Source organism: Rana temporaria, chromosome 1 (genome assembly GCF_905171775.1).
Source record: "Rana temporaria chromosome 1, aRanTem1.1, whole genome shotgun sequence".
NCBI lineage: Eukaryota > Metazoa > Chordata > Amphibia > Anura > Ranidae > Rana > Rana temporaria.
The window spans coordinates 183,441,692-183,461,509 of record NC_053489.1 but is presented as its reverse complement, the minus strand read 5'-3'; the positions used below and the strand labels follow the sequence as shown (position 1 = coordinate 183,461,509).

Genomic DNA, 19,818 nt, shown 5'->3' with positions numbered 1-19,818 from the left:
TATTTACCATGACATTCTGGCTAGTGGGTCTTACTGTTTTATAGCAAAACCCACTAACCACAAGATATGCAGACAGTGGGGAAACCCTATTTTACACAAGAAGCTGGCAAAAATAGGACCAGCATAGGGTGAGGGCTGCTAGTGCCGTCTAACCCGTGAATGATCACCAGTCAGGAAAGAGTTGACTCTGACTTTTCTGGGCACTGATAACACAACAAAAAATTAACATAAAAAATATTTATTGACATAAAAAACTCTACAATGTTAAAAACATTTGAGCCAAACTCCAACAATGAGAAACGTAGTTTTTGCATCATTTATTCTGGATGATGGCACTAAGTGTATTTTACAATTTATCAGTTTCAACTGAGGCTATACTCAAAAAATTTTGACAAGAAGCTGGCAGTCGGAAAGTCCAGTCAACAGAATTGGCTGTAGGTGCATTCACTTTTACCCCGCATCCAATTCGCATAGCAGGAAATTGTGTCCGGTTAACACATCTCCGCAGCTTCTCCGGTGTGAATTGCACAGAAGTCCTGTGTGTCTTTTGGTCCATTTCAGGTCCAATTTCATCCAAAAATTTGGCTGAAGTCGGACCTGAAACTGTGAATGGAGACGCAACGGAATCCTGCCTGGAGTCGCTGCATTCTCCAGTGTGAACCCAGCCTGAATTTTATATTCTTTGAGAAATAAAAGGAGTTTACCTGGCTAGTCACTGTAGGTAACAGTTCCTAATCAAAATTAAACAGCTTTTGATTCACATTTTCCTTCTCTAGTTTTTATAACCTGGAGTTTCATTAAAGAAGAAACTATGAAAACATATATGCGGATCTCCCTTGCTGACCTTTTTTAAAAATGCTATTTGTGTTAGCAAGACTAGCTGGCTGCGTTATGATCATTTGCCCAGCTCCTGTCATTACCAGTATTCCTATATCCTTCACCAGCTTGGTAAATGAAAGCCAGAGATGATAACCACAGTGCTGGTGGTTCATTGGAGTATTTCTTGACAGCAGAGATATTAGGTGAATAAAATTGTTTGCACATAGGGCTCATGTGAGGGGTTAATTTTAATAGTGTACTTGTCCTTAAAAGAAATCTATGGTCACAGTGCACTTTCATTTTATAAAATCGGCATAATAGCTATGCAAACAATAGTTATTTTTGACAATCCAATATAGGCTTAGAAGAAAAATCTCCTTTTATTTTGTGAATGCTTTCTGTCTGCTTGCCATCTCTTTCCACGACTTCCTGTATTTCCTTCATGCTTTGCAGCTTCTCCTCCTCTCCTCTGCTGTTTTTATTTGATTTCTAAGGACTACATATCCCATGGTACCTTGCTGCCTGCATTCAGTAAATTCTATAGTGACTCCGCCCCCTGAAACTCCTCCTCTCAGTACCTCTGTAGTTCAGAAGGCGGGCTCTGTAAAATGTGTGACACAGCAGTGCCTGATCACAGGACACAGTAAATGTGTGTCACAGAATTTAAGGGAGTAAATATGCGGTGATCTATACAAAGTAAGTTTACAATTGTCAAGATTGTTCAAAATAATAATAGTGGGCTATAAATAATTTAAATACAATGAGGAAATGAATATATAATTTTAAATTTAGACCAAAGATATACTGTAGAAAAGTCCCATGCATTGTTTGCTACACAGGAATGGTAATGGTAATAGTAATGGGTATGCAATGTACGCATGTTTGAAAGACATGAGTTATGAATCAACGAGCAGAGACATTAATTATTGATTGATTTATACGTGCTGTTGACACATACCTTTGTTTCCATTTTTTTATTAAAAAGTATTTTATAAGAGAAAGGTATAAATCACATTATAGGATAACATTGGGGTAAGACATACCTTTGCATGCAGGTATTTATGATCATACATTGTGATGGGATGACCGTCCAGGAGGACTTCTCCTTCCTGCACAGGATAAAAGTTCTCCAAGATATTCACACAGGAGCTCTTCCCACTTCCTGATGGTCCTACCAGTGCAGTGATTTTCCCAGGATACAGTGTGAAAGACAAGTTCTGCAGAACATCAAAAGAACACATATGACAGTCAATAAGAGTTCTTCTAATATAATGGACAGGCTTTCTTTGGGTACTGTTACCCTTGTGTTCATAAAACTTCACCCAAATCAGGTAAAACGTAGGGGACTATTAACCACTTAAGCCCCGGACCAAAATGCTGCCTAAAGACCCAAGGGGTTTTTACAGTTCGGGACTGCGTCGCTTTAACAGACAATTGCGCGGTCGTGCGACGTGGCTCCCAAACAAAATTGGCGTCCTTTTTTCCCCACAAATAGAGCTTTCTTTTGGTGGTATTTGATCACCTCTGCGGTTTTTATTTTTTGCGCTATAAACAAAAATAGAGCGACAATTTTGAAAAAAATGCAATATTTTTTACTTTTTGCTATAATAAATATCCCCCAAAAACATATATAAAAATTTTTTTCCCCTCAGTTTAGGCCGATACGTATTCTTCTACCTATTTTTGGTAAAAAAAATCGCAATAATCGTTTATCGGTTGGTTTGCGCAAAATTTATAGCGTTTACAAAATAGGGGATAGTTTTATTGCATTTTAATTTTATTTTTATTTTTTACTACTAATGGCGGCGATCAGCGATTTTTTTTCGTGACTGCGACATTATGGCGGACACTTCGGACAATTTTGACACATTTTTGGGACAATTGTCATTTTCACAGCAACAAATGCATTTAAATTGCATTCTTTATTGTGAAAATGACAGTTGCAGTTTGGGAGTTAAACACAGGGGGCGCTGTAACATTTACTCACTTAGTGTGTGTTTACTACTTTAGGGGGGTGTGGCTGTAGGACTGACATCATCGATCGAGTCTCCCTTATAAAAGGGATCACTCGATCGATGCGCCACCATAGTGAAGCACGGGGAAGCCGTGTTTACACACGGCTCTCCCCGTTCTTCAGCTCCGGGGAGCTATCGCGACGGAGCGGCTATAAACGATAAGCCACGCCGTCGTCCTGGATCGCTCCCCGAGGCTTACCGACCGCCGCATGTAGCGGGGGGGTCCCGATCGGACCCCCCACCCACGTCTAGCAGAGGACGTACAGGTACGTGCATGTGCCTGTCCGTGCCATTCTGCTGACGTATATCTACATGAGGAGGTCGGCAAGTGGTTAATCAATGTTTTCACACAATATTTATCCCAGGTTTCAGTCGGACTAATTTGCCAGTCTTCGGTGAAAAAAAACCCTGATAAATAAACTCCATTGCTTATAGATAAGGGGAATGCCAACAAAAGCGTTAAAGCCCCGTACACAAGGGCTGAAAGTCGGGAGACAACGACCGTTTAAAAAACAAAAAACAGCCGACATTCGGCCCTTGTGTATGTCAGTCTGTCCGACAGAGCTCGGCCGGCTTCTGTGGAAAGCCAGCAGACGACCAATTCCTGATCAGCGCTCTCACTCAGCCAATGACAGAGAGCACTGATCAGAGTGTTCTGGCAAGGGGGCCATCCCACTAGATCGCAATACCTTGCATGGTTAGTACAGTGGCTCCAACTGGAGCTGTCAGGTTTTTTTTTTGGGGGGGGGGGACTGTTAATATGTACGAGGCTTAAGGGTTAAATCATTTAGTGACAATGTTCACTGGAAGTAGACTTTTTCATGTCCCACAAATCCTGGGACAGTTATTTTATTTTATTCTAAATCTATTTCATACCAACAGTGTCCTTCTGAACTACAATTTCCAGGAAACTAACATTTTAAAAAGGAGATGCCAACAATGCCTACCTATTTCTCCTACTTTAATATTTCACACTTGGTCACATTTTGGGCAGGTACATGGGAGATCAATCACTTACCAGCTTCTTATATCACTATAACACTCTCTTGCCTACAGTATGTTACAGAAAGCAGAGCCGGAGATGTGTAAGGCCTCGTACACACGACCGGTTTCCTCGGCAGAATCCATCAAGAAACTTGGTGGGAGAGCTTTTCTGCCGAGGAAACTGGCCGTGTGTACATTTTTCATCAAGGAAACTGTCGAGGAACTCGACGAGCAAAAAAGAGAGCAAGTTCTCTATTTGCTCGACGGGAGTCTCAAATTGGCTCGTCGAGTTCCACTTCGGGCTGGTTTCCGACGAGAAACTCGAGCGAGTGTATGCTAAGAAACCCGCGCTTGCTCAGATTAAAGTATGAGACGGGAGTAAAAGTAGCATTTATAATGGAGATAACACATTTTTAATGCTGTAACAGACTGAAAAGTGCAAATCGTCTCTTACCAAACTTTTACTTGACACACACAAACACATGAAATTAGCAAAACCAGCCCCAAGAGTTGTGCCAGTGGAATCGAACTTTCCCTGCCGTTGTATGTGTTGTAGGTCGCCGCGTTTGAGAATGAGGAGATTTTGTCTTGACCATGTGTACACAAAGCAAGCTTGTCGAGTTCCTCGACAAGCCTAAGGCCCCGTACACACGACCGAGTTTCTCGGCAGAATTCAGCCAGAAACTCGGTTCAGAGCTGAATTCTGCCGAGAAACCCGGCCGTGTGTACACTTTCGGCCAAGGAAGCCGACGAGGACCTCTGCGAGGAAATAGAGAACATGTTCTCTATTTCCTCGTTGTTCTATGGGAGAACTCGGCCCGCCGAGCTCCTCGGCGGCTCCAGGACTGAACACGCTGAGGAACTCGATGTGTTTGGCACGTCGAGTTCCTCGGCCGTGTGTACGGGGCTTCACAAGGAACTCGACGAGGAAAATGATGTGTTTCGCCCAACGAGTAACTCGGTCGTGTGTACGAGGCATAAGGGGCAGATTACACATCTGGAATCCTGGGACATGAAAAATTCAGTGGGCAATTCAGCTCACTAGTGCCAACACATCTGAAATTCTGATTTTGGGTACACCAATCCCTTAACGCTGTGACTGACAAAACATTAGCTCATTGGTTCTTTAAATTCAAGTCACAACCTCAAGTGTCTGATGATGAGGTCGTTAGAAATAATCAGGGAACAGTTGCAGAACCTGAAAATCACTGCCGCCAAGAGTAAACATAATGGAATATAAATGGAACTGTTGACGAAAGGAAAAGTTGTAGATGCAATCCTACGGTATTTCAAGTTGTGTGGAACTGTTTTTTATCCACTGTCCAAAGATCTGAAACACAAGAATGTCTATTGTGGAAACATGTATTTTATGACTCAGAAAGCTATTGAAGCTCAGCACTGAACTCTGTCACACAAAAGGATATTTAGATGGGGCTGCAAATGAATGAATTGACTGTCTGGCTGCAGACAGTCACAGACTAGGTAACTGAAAGAACGCTCTTACTGTTCCCAAGAGAAAACTTCATGATCACTATGAGCATACAACTGATACAAAAGACATAAAATGATGATGAATCATTCAGCACATGATAACTAATATCACAGTATGTAATTAGAAACTGCAAAGGATTACAAAGGAAGAAGGTTATGTTTAACATGAAACAAAATATGGGTAAATTGCAGCATCGCTTGCCATCGTAAAGAAGTTAGCTTACTATCTTCCCCCCAAAAAATACGATTTTATATATATATGTGTGTAGCGCCTGGTTACTTTAAAGTACCGGTGCTGTTTAAATTTAGAGGGAGATCAGAGTGTTAAACTCTGATCCAGTTAATGTGTTCAAACTTAGGTCTCTGTCTCAGCTTGGCTGTGCTGTGGGCTCATTCTGCTGTTGCTGGGGTGTTCTTCCCACTCCAGGACAGTATTTGGCAGCAGTGGAGTCAAGATTTGGGTCCTCTTCCCCAGCAGCCAATCAGGAGGGTTGAGCCTCGCTGAGCATGCTGGGGGAGGGTATTTATGGGGCAGACACCATTGGTTCTGGGTCTTCAAGTGCGGCACCCACCTTTAGGGTGACTGCACCACGGTGCCTCAGTGTTATGACCTACCTGGCCGGGGGTGGGTGCCACGCGGTGTTCCTGGTTCCGGGACTATTGGTCTGGAACATTTGAGCTGTGGCAGGGAGCCCAGTGGTTGACTGGGTTCCCAATCCTGAAGATCCCAAGCGGTATAGCTGTTCGGTGGGGAGTCCATCTGAGGAGAGCCAATGAGAGGCTGGCGATCCAATAGGGTCTAGACAAACCACCGGGGATCGAGGTATCCGGACAATGAGAGGCTGGTCACCTGTCAGTCGGTACCTGAAAGCAACTTGAAGGAGATCCAGGCGTAATTCTATCAATGAGGTTCATCTCCGTAACCACTATCAGGAGGGCCTGTTGCAGAGGTTTCTCTCTGAGTCCATTCAAGGAGGGTCTGTGGCAGAGATTTCTCCCTAAAGGTTTCAGTTCATTGAAGGAGGGTTTGTGGCAGAGACTTTTCCTCAAAAGTTCGAGTGATACTCTGGCTGCCAGGTCAGTGAGAGAGGCCTGTCCAGGTACGCTATTCCCACTCAAGCAGGAGTGGCGCAAGAAGGGTTACACGTGGGAGCAGGATTGTTTCCCTATTGCTACGCCTGAATTTGCTATTCTCCTCCTTTCAACTCTATCTTCTTCACCACAAGTTTTATTGTTTTTACCCAGCTGGGTAATAAATAGAACAGCAAAAGACACCAGCGGGTGTGCAGACCTAGGAACCTAAGTGAAGAGATATCATCAATAGAGCCCATAGGAGATATAAGAAATTGATAGGTTGGTTTAACTCTCCAACATCTACCAGATGGAATCCGGTGGATTTTTTCGTCGGATATCCGATGAAGCTGACTTTCATCAGTCTTGCCTACACACCATCCGTCAAAAATCTGACCGTGTCCAAGTGCGGTGACGAAAAACACTATGATGTGCTGAGAAAAATGAAGTTCAATGCTTCCGAGCATGCGGCGACGTAAAACACTATGATGTGCTGAGAAAAATGAAGTTCAATGCTTCCGAGCATGCGGCGACTTGATTCTGAGCATGCGTGGATTTTTGACCGATGGACTTCCACACAGACGATCGTTTTTTTTTCTATCGGTTTTTTATTCATAGGAAAATATTTAAAACATGTTCTATTTTTTTTCACCGATGGAAAACAAACCGATGGGGCCCACACAGTCCACCGGTCTGTTTTCATCGGACAAACCGATCGTGTGTACAGGGCTTTAGTGTCACTTTAAATGTCTGCTGTCTGATCCTTGAATAAATCTATTGTGCCAGGATCACAGAGACAAATATTACAGGAAAATTCAGACAATGATCTATTCATACTTTCAGCGTTATTTAACCACTTAAGGACCGCCTCCTGCACATAAACGTCGGCAGAATGGCACAGCTGGGCACATGTAAGTACAAGTAAGTCATGTACTAGTACCCAGCCGTGGGTCGCGGGCGCGCTCCCGCGACCCGGTCCGAAGCTCCGGGACCGTGGAACCCGTGGACCCGATGGAGTCCCGCGATCGGTCCCCAGAGCTGAAGAACGTGGAGAGCCGTGTGTAAACACGGCTTCCCCGTTCTTCACTGTGGCGGCAGCATCGATCGTGTCATCCCTTTTATAGGGGGACACAATCGATGATGTCACACCTACAGCCACACCCCCCTACAGTTGTAAACACACTTCAGGTCACACATAACCCCATCAGCGCCCCCTGTGGTTAACTCCCAAACTGCAATTGTCATTTTCACAATAAACAATGCATTTTAAATGCATTTTTTGCTGTGAAAATGACAATGGTCCCAAAAATGTGTCAAAATTGTCCGAAGTGTCCACCATAATGTCGCAGTCACGAAAAAAATCGCTGATCGCCACCATTAGTAGTAACAATTTATTTTTTTATAAAAATGCAATAAAACTATCCCTTATTTTGTAAACGCTATACATTTTGCGCAAACCAACCGATAAACGCTTATTGCGATTTTTTTTACCAAAAATAGGTAGAAGAATACGTATCGGCCTAAACTAAGGGAAAAAATTTTTTTTTATATATTTTTGGGGGATATTTATTATAGCAAAAAGTAAAAAATATTGCATTTTTTTTCAAAATTGTCACTCTTTTTTTGTTTATAGCGCAAAAAATAAAAACTGCAGAGGTGATCAAATACCACCAAAAGAAATCTCTATTTGTGGGGAAAAAAAGGACGCCAATTTTGTTTGGGAGCCACACCGCACGACCATGCAATTATCAGTTAAAGCGACGCAGTGCCGAATCGCAAAAAGGGGCAAGGTCCTTTAGCTGTATTTTGGTCCGGGTCTTAGGTGGTTAAGACATCTTAACTGTTTTGATACACCTGTGCTCCTTCATGGAACTGAAGACATGGACTGTTAGGACCAGGGAATGCTACCTACTGTTCTGTACATGTTTTACACAGATACATATATAAATAGGTATTTCGTTTTACATACCTTTAACACTTGTGCCCTTGGCCGAGTAGGGTATGAGAAGGTGATGTTTCGGAAATCCACTTTACCTTCCAAATGCTCAGGGGCCAGGGTGCCATCATTGACCATCTTTGGTTTGCGGTCTATGAATTCAAACACTTTTTCTGCAGCACCAACACCTTGCATTAGACCTCCATATACTGATCCAATGGACTACAATCCAATACACATAAAAAAAAAAAAAAAGTATATCAGTCTATTAAGAAGTACCGATTTGCAACCCATTAGCCTGGAATGATGCAATTTGTAAGGGTCAGATACCCAGAACCTACACTTCTGTTTCTAGTCCTGAACAACCCACAATTCCCACTAGGCATGTCTGATTGGGATTTTCAACTCATGTATGCTGAAAGCTACCAAATTGGCCACTTCCTACTGGCTATCTCATTGCCCACTTTACATGACATGCAAGCAGACTCCTTACTATGGGGTTGATTTACTAAAGGCAAATGGACTTTGCACTTTGAAAAGTGCAGTTGCTCCAGAGCTTAGCAAATGAGGTAAGGCTTCACTTTGCAAAGGATACCCAATCACATGCAAGGAAGAAAAAAAATGTTTTGCTTGCACATGATTGGATGATGGAAGTCAGCAGACCTTCTGCTCATTTACTAAACTCTGGAGCAGCTGCACTTGCAGAGGTGGCATATGTGGCTACTCTTCAGCCGAGAACCAAAATGCTCCCATGCCTTTTTCTGGAAATTGCAGAGAGACATGGAAAATAGATTCTCCTTCGAACAAGTTGGTAAACTGAATTAGTACACTCACAAATCCTCAAGTAACACATATCCAGAAGCAGGTTGCAACTTGTTTACATACTGGTATAGCGTTCCTTTTGATCTTGCACCATATGATACCCCTGGTGATGAGTGCTGGGGATGAGCTGAGAGCTAACCCCTCATTTCCTGTAAGAACCCAACAGAAAAAAAGCTCTAACCTTTCCCCACTCTTTTCAAAACTTATATTTTTTTTAGCTGGAGTTGGACTTTATTTTCATAATATTACACAATAACACGTGAGGTTCTGTTCAATTCAAACAAAACTTTTAAAACATGGCAGGTGTTCTAGTAACACAAGCATGTCTCTTTATTGGGTATTATACAGTATGCACATTATTTACAGAAAACTTGTCATGATAGAAATATGGAGGCTACCGTTGGTTATCATTTAATGTTAGTTGCCTGGCTGCCATGCTGGACAAGCATGGCGACAAGAAGCTGTGACTTTCTTCGCTGCATACTATTTTAGAAAGTACTGAAACTAAAGGGTTGCATGACAGCCAAGTTTTTTTTTGTTTTTAATGATTTATAACTTTTTTTAATTGCACCATCCAGCTGATTACACAGTAGGGTAACATGAAACCAATACCAATGTGCACACATGACAACACCATTAGCCCCGGGTCCATAAAGGTACAGTTATTGCAAGCTTGCAGTTTTCACTTGGGTGAATGTACACTGCCAAAAAAAAATGCAAAACCGTGTCAACCAATCACAAAGGACTCCCATGAAGTAGAAAACCCAGGTGAGGTAATTTGTAATAAAAACATCTTTGCCATTCTGAAGCGTCCCTCCAACCACTTTGCATATTATTTTATATATACTGTTATTCTGTACTTGCCAAATATGCTGCAGAAATCTCCCTCCACTGAATCTGGCTGCAGCCATTTTAACTGTTGGCAGCTGAAGCTGCAGCCTGTTCACTTCTTGGATTTACACCAGCACACCTCCATAGCCCTGCAGCTCCTATTGGCCCCTCTTATGACTCATCCCAACTCCCTACCTACAGTACAGTACAAACACCTACCTACAGTCAAAATTGTATTGGCTAACTGTGTGAGGTTGATTGATTTGCTTCTGGAATTAAAGCGGAGGTCCACCCAATTTTTTTTTTAAAGCCAGCAGCTACAAATACTGCAGCTGCTGACTTTAAAAAAAATGGAAACTTATCTGTCCAGCGCGCCCGCGATGTCGGCAGCCTCGCTCGTCTCTCGACTGCCCCCGCTGCCATCCTTGGTGAGGGAATCAGGAAGTGAAGCGCTGTGGCTTCACTGCCCGGTTCCCTACTGCGCTCTCCTGAGAACAGTGTGTTTCCCAGGAGACAGCGGGGGGAAGTGGCGTGACTCTATGCCCGGAAGTGGGTGCAAATACCTGTCTTAGACAGGTATCTGCACCCCCCTCCCCCTGAAAGGTCCCAAATGTGACACCAGAAATACCAAATTTTCCTGACCCACCATTGGGGGGGGTCTTGACTTTTCCACTTTTGTGGGATGCAAATTTTCATAACATTGACTAAAAGCCCATACACACGATACGAAAATAGGAAGTAAAATTTCCTCCGACAAACGATCTGCCGATTTTCAGATCATTAGTACAGTGCTTTCGACAGCCGATTTTGTTTTTTCGGCCAACAAAAACTGGATGTGCAGACTATAACATTTTTGTCGTACGTGAACTCAATGTCCGATTTTCATTTAACTAGTGCAGTTTTCGTCCAAAAAAAATTGTAAGAGCAAGACTACGCTCGCTCATTACACCACTTCTGGAGTTGTATTCTGTCATCCGAGAATTTTTGTATGGTAAGTAACTTCTTCACTTTCGACATGAGACTAGCATGCCACAAAAAATGGATGAACGATCACCCAATAATCTGAACGTGTGTACCAGGCTTAAGTGGATCATGAGCTAACCTTTATTTTGAACTATGAACTATGAATATATATTAAAGCGTAACTTCAGTAATTTTCATACATATTACATTTTCTGCCCTTGTTTTTTTAACTTTGGATAGTAAAACATTTTTTTTCTACCAGTAAATACCTAAATACAGCCCACTTCCTCTTTCTTGTCTGGTAAAAAGCCTAGGCTTATGACATCATGCACAGCTCTCTCTCACTCTTGTGAGGCCTTGTACACACGACCGAGTTTCTCTGCAAAAACCAGCAAGAAACTTGCTGGGAGATATTTTTTTGCCGAGGAAACTGGTCGTGTGTACATTTTCGTCGAGGAAACTGTCGAGAAACTCGATGAGCCAAAAAGAGAACATGTTCTCTATTTCCTTGACGGGAATGGAGAAAATTGGCTTGTCGAGTTTCTCGACAAATTCACAAGGAACTCGACGAGCAAAACGATTTGTTTCGCCCGTCGATTTTCTCGGCCGTGTGTACGAGGCCTGAGAGTTTGCCAGGAAGAGAGGGGGGTGAGTCATAAGAGAGCCAACGAGAGCTGCGGAGTTGGGGGTGTGCCTCTGTGTGTCTGTGTAAATCCAGGAAGTGAACAGGCAGCAGCTTCAGCTGCCCACAGCTACAATGGATGCAGCCAGACTCAGTGGACGGAGATTTCTACAGCATATTTGTCAAGTACAAAACTACAGTATACAGTATATAAAATAATATGCAAAGTGGTTGGTGAAAATGTGTTTCCATTCAAATGAGTAATATAAATAGATTGAGGATGAACAGTAAGTATATCATTTGACTAAACCCATGGTATTCTGCACTTTCTTGGATACCCTTCATTAACTGGTATGGTCACTAACAGCCCATCTAGCTTATAACTACAAGAACAACAAATATAGAGAAGAGAATAGAACAATCACTTGGAAATAAAAGACAACAAATTACTGTAAAGATATTGATTATATTACAACTACGTAGAATTCTCACCTCCATGCAGTCACCTAGAAGAAATTCATAGATGACGAAGGAAATCAAATTACCACTGGTCATTTGCTCCGATATTACGAGGTGTCCGCCATAGTAAAGTATACTAATTTGTAGTGCCAGTTCTGTAAACTAGAAGGGAAATAGTTTCTGATAAAAACAGCATTATGTCCTTATGTGGAAAAGCAGTATTACTATATATCAACTGCATAGTAAATCATGCCATAGAAAAGCACATGTACTGTATGTGAACTCATAACAGTGTGTAAAGAAGAAATATAGATATGCTAGATACCTACAATGATATTGATGTTTATCTTTATCTAATCAAGGTGCTAAATTAAAAACCATAAAGTTCACGTTCACTGTTAAGCTAGCCATTAATGGATCGAATCTCGGCTGGTTCAGCAGGGAACAGCCAGGATTCATGGGCAGGCTGGTTCTACTAAAGTCGATTCATTGGTCATCTTCAGTACAACCAGCCTATCTGATTTTTTAGATGCACCTACTGCCAGTGACTACAGAAGCTAGCAGTAAACATTATGTTCTGCCGAAAGGGAAGGCTTTCTACCAGCAGAACACAATGGTGCTGTAAGAGGGATTCCCCCATCAACACAGAGAATCAGCATAGGCATGCACAGGGGGTGTGCCAGGTGTGCCTGGGCACACCCTAAATCAGTGAATCATGTATGGCTTGCCTTAGAAAGTTTTTGTTTTAAAGAAAAACTTTCCAACCTGCTCCTTAAAGTTTTCTGGTCACTGCCATTGAAAACGACCGTTGATATAAACCCACTAATGATTGTTAAATTGAACGATTGTCCCTAAAAAAAAAAAAGTATATTAACAAAATTATTCTAATGTATAGCCAGTTGTAGTCCAGTTTCCATTGTTCCTGCTGGCGAGATTCACCCTATTTATTTGTATAATTTTTTTTAGCAGGACAGAAATTAATTTCAAACCCCAAATTCTTCAAGTGAGAACCCCCTGTTACAGTGACAACTTTCTAAGAGCAAGAAAAAAAAAACTGTCATGCCTTGAACACACGACCGGTTTTCATGACAAGAAAACTGCCATTTTTTATATTGGTCGAGAAAACCTGTCGTGTGTATGCTCCCTAGCAGTTTTCTTGACTAAAAAACTGCCTGCAAAAAAAATTAAACCGTGTGCATGCTTTTCCGAGGGGAAAAAAAAACGTGCATGCTCAGAATCTAGTATGAGACGGTTCATTCTGGTAAAACTAGCATTCAGAATGGAGATAGCACATTTGTCACGCTGGAAATTATTGCCTTGTTTAATGCAGCACATAAAAAGCGCGAATCGTCTCTCACCAAACTTTTACTAACACGAGGATCAACAAAAGCAGCCCAAAGGGTGGCACCATTTGAAAGGAACTACAGCTTTTTGAACATCAGGAAAAACAATGGTATGTACGTGGCATCAGGGGTTTTTATCCTAACTTTCTCTATTCAAGATTACAAAAGGAAAAAAAAAAATGAAGTTTTGCCTTTAGATACACTTTAACACTCAAAATCCAAAAAAACACTCTCTGAAAGGTACAAAAATAGCAAATATGAGTATACGACAGGTGAAAGTGATCAGAACAGCAAGAAATAGAGGGGAAATCTTCCAATGGGGACACTAATTCTGGTGCACCCAGTGACAACAAGGGATTCCCTCACTCTGGAGGGATTTCTGGTAACTCTCATTTGTGGCTATGCAGGAAGTGAAGGAAATTCTCCCCAATGAAATACAAATTGCGCAAAAAATAAAGAGGGGTTGTAACCCTCCCCTCTCTATCCAAAATTTATAAAAAAAACTTTTCACCTTTAACTCCCTTTAAATAGGTATGTATTTTCTTAAAGTGTTACTAAACCCACAACAGTAAAATCAGTCTGTATATGCAGTAAAGCATGCATGTTATACTCACTGTGGGATCTAAGGTGTTAATCCTGCTCATTGTGTAAAAAGGGTGTCCCCAATCTATCTGCTAATAGTACAGAGCCTTAGGAGTCACTCTGCACATGCTCAGTTTGGTGTGTATTGCTAGAGTATTTTTTTCCTGGGAGGGTGCATGTGATCAGCACAGGGCCAATCAGCACTGTCCAGACAGAAAGTCAGGGGTCCTGCAGCCTCATAAGGCAGTCAGAGGCAGTCAGAGGAGAATGAGAACTCCTCCTACAAGCTTTAACCAGTGCTTGGCCAGACACTGATAGAAGTCACAAGACTGCTATATGCTGCTTATGAGAAAAGGTATTAAGCTGTTTATACAGTATTTACTAAAATAATTGTATTTCCATGTTCTGTTCCTGGGTTAGTAACACTTTAACCACTTCCGGACCGCCTCCTGCACATATACGTCGGCAGAATGGCACGGCTGGGCACAAGCACGTATATATACGTCCTGTACTTGTACCCAGCGGTGGGTCGCGGGCGCGCGCCCGCGGCGCGCTCCCACGACCCGGTCCGAAGCTCCGGGACCGCGGGTCCCGCGGACCCGATCGCCGCTCGAGTGCGGCGATCGGTCCCCGGAGCTGAAGAACGGGGAGAGCCGTGTGTTAACACGGCTTCACCGTGCTTCACTGTGGTGGCGTATCGATCGCGTCATCCCCTTTATAGGGGAGACACGATCGATGACGTCACACCTACAGCCACACCCCCCTACAGTTGTAAACACTCACAAAGTGAACCCTAACTCCTACAGCGCCCCCTGTGGTTAACTCCCAAACTGCAACTGTCATTTTCACAATAAAGAATGCAATTTAAATGCATTTTTTGCTGTGAAAATGACAATGGTCCCAAAAATGTGTCAAAATTGTCCAAAGTGTCCGCCATAATGTCGCAGTCACGAAAAAAAATCGCTGATCGCCGCCATTAGTAGTAAAAAAAATAAAAAAAATAAAAATGCAATAAAACTATCCCCTATTTTGTAAACGCTATAAATTTTGCGCAAACCAACCGATAAACGATTATTGCGATTTTTTTTTACCAAAAATAGGTAGAAGAATACGTATCGGCCTAAACTGAGGGAAAAAAAAAATTATATATGTTTTTGGGGGATATTTATTATAGCAAAAAGTAAAAAATATTGATTTTTTTTCAAAATTATCGCTCTATTTTTGTTTATAGCGCAAAAACTAAAAACCGCAGATGTGATCAAATACCACCAAAAGAAAGCTCTATTTGTGGGGAAAAAAGGACGCCAATTTTGTTTGGGAGCCACGTCGCACGACCGCGCAATTGTCTGTTAAAGCGACGCAGTCCCGAACTGTAAAAACACCTTGGGTCTTTAGCCAGCATATTGGTCCGGGGCTTAAGTGGTTAAACAAGCAACTTATGACTGGTAAGTCTGGCAAAGAAATAAAAGTTTGGTACCGAATATATATTTTAGTATGCTAAACCAGCACAGGTAACAGAAAAGTTCTACTTACTCCAGTAGACCATATGTAGTAAGTATAGGCAAAAGCTTCCTTTTTATACAGAGAGTAGAGTTGGTGTAGCTTATCACTATACACATTGGCCTCTGTCTCCTCATTAGCAAAACTCCGGACAGTTTTAATTGCAGAAATGGTTTCTTCTGCAGTGCTATTAGCCTTTGCTAATGCAGTCTGAACCTCTTTGGCAAGTTTCTATGAGAAAAACAACAGAAGAAAAATAAACATTGAGTACATCTGGAATATTTCACAATCTGAAACAGAAGCCATTCCCGAAAGACGTACATTAATATTTGCCAAACAATGTGGGCCCTCTACGTCCAAAACAGGAATGTGATGTAGGGGCCCCTCCACCACAAAGAGCAGAACACTGAAAACATGGCTCTACAATGTAAATACACCACTATAAGGACAGATCTGGTGTAGGGAGCAAGAAACTAACAAACATTCTACTGATCTATAATATGTTCTACATTGATACGGCAATGCTGTGCCATTAACATCTAAAAAAAATAACATCCAATAATCTAACATATATAGTTAGGCCTTATGCGCACTGAAGCTGTTAAATGCCTGTTTTGCAGGCGTCTGGCGTGATTTTTTTTCTGTCCCTAAATGCCCGGATATAGGGGTTGACTTACTAAAATTGGAGAGTGCAAAATCTGATGCAGCTCTGCATAGAAACCAATCAGCTTCCATTTTTTTTTTTTGGTCAAAGCTTAAATGAACAAATTAGAAGCTGATTGGCTACCATACACAGCTGCATTATATTTTTCACTCTCCACACTGCACTTTAAAGTGGTTTTAAACCCACTTTGCAAAAAACAAAATTAAAATCTAACACCTGGAAGACAAAGGCATAATGAGCTAGTTATAACTAGCCGGTAACAGCACAGTCACTGAAAGCAACGGCACGTAGGTGCCATTGCTTCAGTGCGCATGTGCCGATAACATCGGCCAATGCAAATACAGGGAATATCTCCTAAACTGTTCAGGTTTAAGGCTGCATTCACACCTGAGCGTCGGTCGTTTTTTTCCGGCGTTTTGTCGCGTATTCATGCTTATTTGCGCGTTTGCATACAGCGTTGTCCGACATTTTTTGTACTTCGACGTTTTTTATTTTAGCCAATAGGAAAAATTATCATCTTTTCATCACTTGTTGCTATGTTGGTAGATTTTTTTAATCTTCTGCATGGGCGACAAGTTCGATTGATTAAAGCGACGAAACGCCCGTAGCAAACACCCGTTGTCGCGCAAGTCGCTTGAATCGAGCGTTTCCATTACTTTCTATGGGAAATGGAAACGCTCAAATACGCCCAAACCGCACGATACGCGCGACAAAAAAAGGTCCGGGACTTGTTTGAGCTTCGCGCAACAGGCGTTTGGGCGTTCGGCGTTCAGGTGTGAACAGTCACCATAGCAAATAATGTTATTTCATCCCTCTGGCGTTTGTGAGCGTAGTGCTTCAGGCGTAAAAACGCCTAGGTGTGAATGGAGCTTAAGAGATATCCTGGGTAGCTACAGGCAGGGCCGGATTCCAGACAAGGCCAACAAGGCCAGGCCTCGGGGCGGCAGTGGGTGCAGAGGCGGCACTGCAGCTGAGAGGAGAGGACACTTTTACTTTCATATCGGGAGTTCCTCCCTGTCATGCGGATGGTGAGAGGAGAAAAAACAGAGGGAAGAGGAGGTGAGATAGTTCTTGGCAGCAGCAACCCCCCTCCCGGTTCTCAATGTCATTTTGTCATTTTCGGCAGCAGCACCCCCCAATGCTCAATGTCATTTTTGCCAGCAACACCCCCCCCCCCCCGCTTCTCAGTGTCCTGACGAAAAAGTCCCCCGGCGGAAAATGTCCCCCCTGTACTGCGCTGGCGGGGGCGGCACTGAAGGACCTGGCCTTGGGGCGGCAAAGGGAGTAAATCCGGTCCTGGCTACAGGTAAGCCTTATTTTAGGCTTACCTGTAGAATAAAGTGTTGTAAGGGTTTACAACCACTTTAAGGCTGGATTCACACTTGTGCGTTGCGTTTTTGAGCTCCGGTTTCTTTGCCAAGTTCTCAAACAGTTGTTCAGCGGTTCCTTTGCGTTTTAGCTGTGGATTTGCTGACCTGGGAGAGGGGAGGGAAGTCTCGCCGCTGTTATCATGAGGGGGAACTCGCTGACAGGTATGTTTAACACAACAAGACTGAAAAAAGGGGGCACAATATGGCCCCACTTTCCTGAGATTGTGGCCTCCCCATCCCAGGTTAGTTAAAACAGTTTTATAGCTGTGGGGTTATTAGGTAGTTAGGCCTTTTATGGGATGCATGGGATAGGCTAAATAAAAAGATAGCAGTAGAGGGGTTTTCCCTCTTTTCCCATGGACAGAGTTAGGCCCCTTTCACATTGAGGAGTTTTTCAGGCGGTACAGCGCTAAAAATAGCGCTGCTATCCCGCCTGAAAAACTCCTTCACTGCAGACTCAATGTGAAAGCCCGAGGGCTTTCACACTGAGGCGATGCGCTGGCGGGAGACAAAAAAATCTCCTGTCAGCAGCATCTTTGGAGCGGTGAGAGGAGCGGCATGTATACCGCTCCTTCACCGCTCCATCCCATTGAAAACAATGGGAAACCGCGGCAATACCGCCCGCAATGCGCCTCTATAGAGGCGCATTGCGGGCGGTATTAACCCTTTATCGGCCGGTAGCGGGGGTTAATACCGCACCGCTAGCGGCTGATTCCCGCGGCAATCCCGGCGGTATAGCGCCGCTATTTTTAGCGGCGTTATACCGTCCCAGTCTGAAAGGTGCCTAAGAAGATAGGAGTTCTAAAAACTAAGCAGATAGAAAACTGTTTCGTAAAATTTATGAAGTTATGTGCTATATTAAAGAGTTATGAAAGATACATTGTTTAAAACCAATAAAGGTGTCGCGGCCAATTTCTTGCCAAAAGGATGTTTGTGTTTTTTATTTAATTATTTGTATCTGGGGAAGTTAGTTGGTGGGTGGGTGTGGCCTACAGTCTCAAAAGCCAGCACTCAATAAATAAACCTTCAACTCAATAAAGCTTTTACTACACATTTTACTGTCACCATTGCAAAATGACCTCATTAAAACGGTGAGGTTTATTGGTTGAGTACTGGCCGGTTTTACCCATGCACTCCCGGACTGCGGCAATATGGGTGAGGTGCTGGATGCATTTGTTTCTAGATCTGTTTAACAGACAGCGGGGTGTTGCTCTGACATGCTTCACATAGTTGGATTCTGACTAGGCACTGCAGTCACTGCTGTTAATCCTGTAATACATTACCGCTGTTCAAATGTTTTGATGGAGTACTTTGTTATAACTTGAGATTACAAAGTATATCTAAAGCCAACACTTTTTTTTCATTTTAGATAGAGCAAGGACTAGTTAACCTTATCTCATTTTTTTCCATTGTTGTGCCACTGGGGAGACTTTCGTTCACTTCCTGTCCTGTGACACCACAGTGTCAGGGCTCGCTCCTGCTCCCTGATGAGCAACTCTTTTCTTTTAGTGCTCAGAAGCTGCTCAGCTGTTGGTTCATTGTTACCACAGTGACTCACCTGGTTACCATTAACCTGCCTCATTAGTCCAGCCTACAGCAAGCCAGTTTTTGCTATTTAGCCTAGGTTCACACTGCTGCGAATTCAAAATCGCGGTAAAATGCGCGATTTTACTGCGATTTCGCGGCCGTGATTTTGCCGCGATTTTGGCCGCAATTTAATGTAAATCGCGGCCCGAAATCGCAAAAAGTAGTACAGGAACTACTTTTTGAAATCGCAGATGCGGCGTCGCACTGATTAGGACAGTGCCATTGCCGACAATTGCCGCCGATTTGAGATGCGATTTGACATGTCAAATCGCATCTCAAATCGTTCCAAATCGTACCCAGTGTGAACCAGGGCTTAAACAGCTTGGTTCATTTCCTCCGTGCCCTTACGTGGTCTAGGATCTCTAAGACCCCTTTCACACTGTGGCAGTTTTCAGGAGTTTTAGCCCTAGAAATAGCGCCTGTAAAGTGAAAAAAAGAGAAAAAGAGGACTGCCGCTCCAGGTGAGTGTACTATACAATCAATGTCCTCTCAGAAGCGTGGGTGCAGGCAATGCATGGAGCAGGAACTTGGAAGAAAAGGATTGGACAGCCGCACTACCAGAAAATCCTTAAAAAGGTTGCCTTTAATGGTATAAAAGAACAGCACTACAAATCACAGCAAGCAGTGGGGTATGAAGCTAGCTTCATTGGATGATTTCTTCTGTATTCCTTTTCTGGTAACGAAATTTACCATCACTTTTTGTCCCTGCAACAATGGTCATTAGAACAAATAGATAAAGTGAATTTCTTAAAAGATTTA

The 19,818-nt window shown here is 42.8% G+C and overlaps 1 protein-coding gene across 2 annotated transcripts in view; it reads right to left on the bottom strand.

Moving 5' to 3' along the window:
• The window catches only part of ABCB9 (ATP binding cassette subfamily B member 9), an 88,322-nt gene that overhangs the window by 9,844 nt on the left and 58,660 nt on the right, over nt 1-19,818 (bottom strand). For both annotated transcript variants that reach the window (XM_040347319.1, XM_040347320.1), the window contains exons 6-9: nt 15,472-15,669; nt 12,047-12,175; nt 8,350-8,538; nt 1,863-2,036 (exon numbers count right to left, since the gene is read on the bottom strand). In XM_040347319.1, the coding sequence (XP_040203253.1) occupies nt 1,863-2,036; nt 8,350-8,538; nt 12,047-12,175; nt 15,472-15,669 (690 nt within the window). The remainder of the gene's footprint in view (nt 1-1,862; nt 2,037-8,349; nt 8,539-12,046; nt 12,176-15,471; nt 15,670-19,818) is intronic.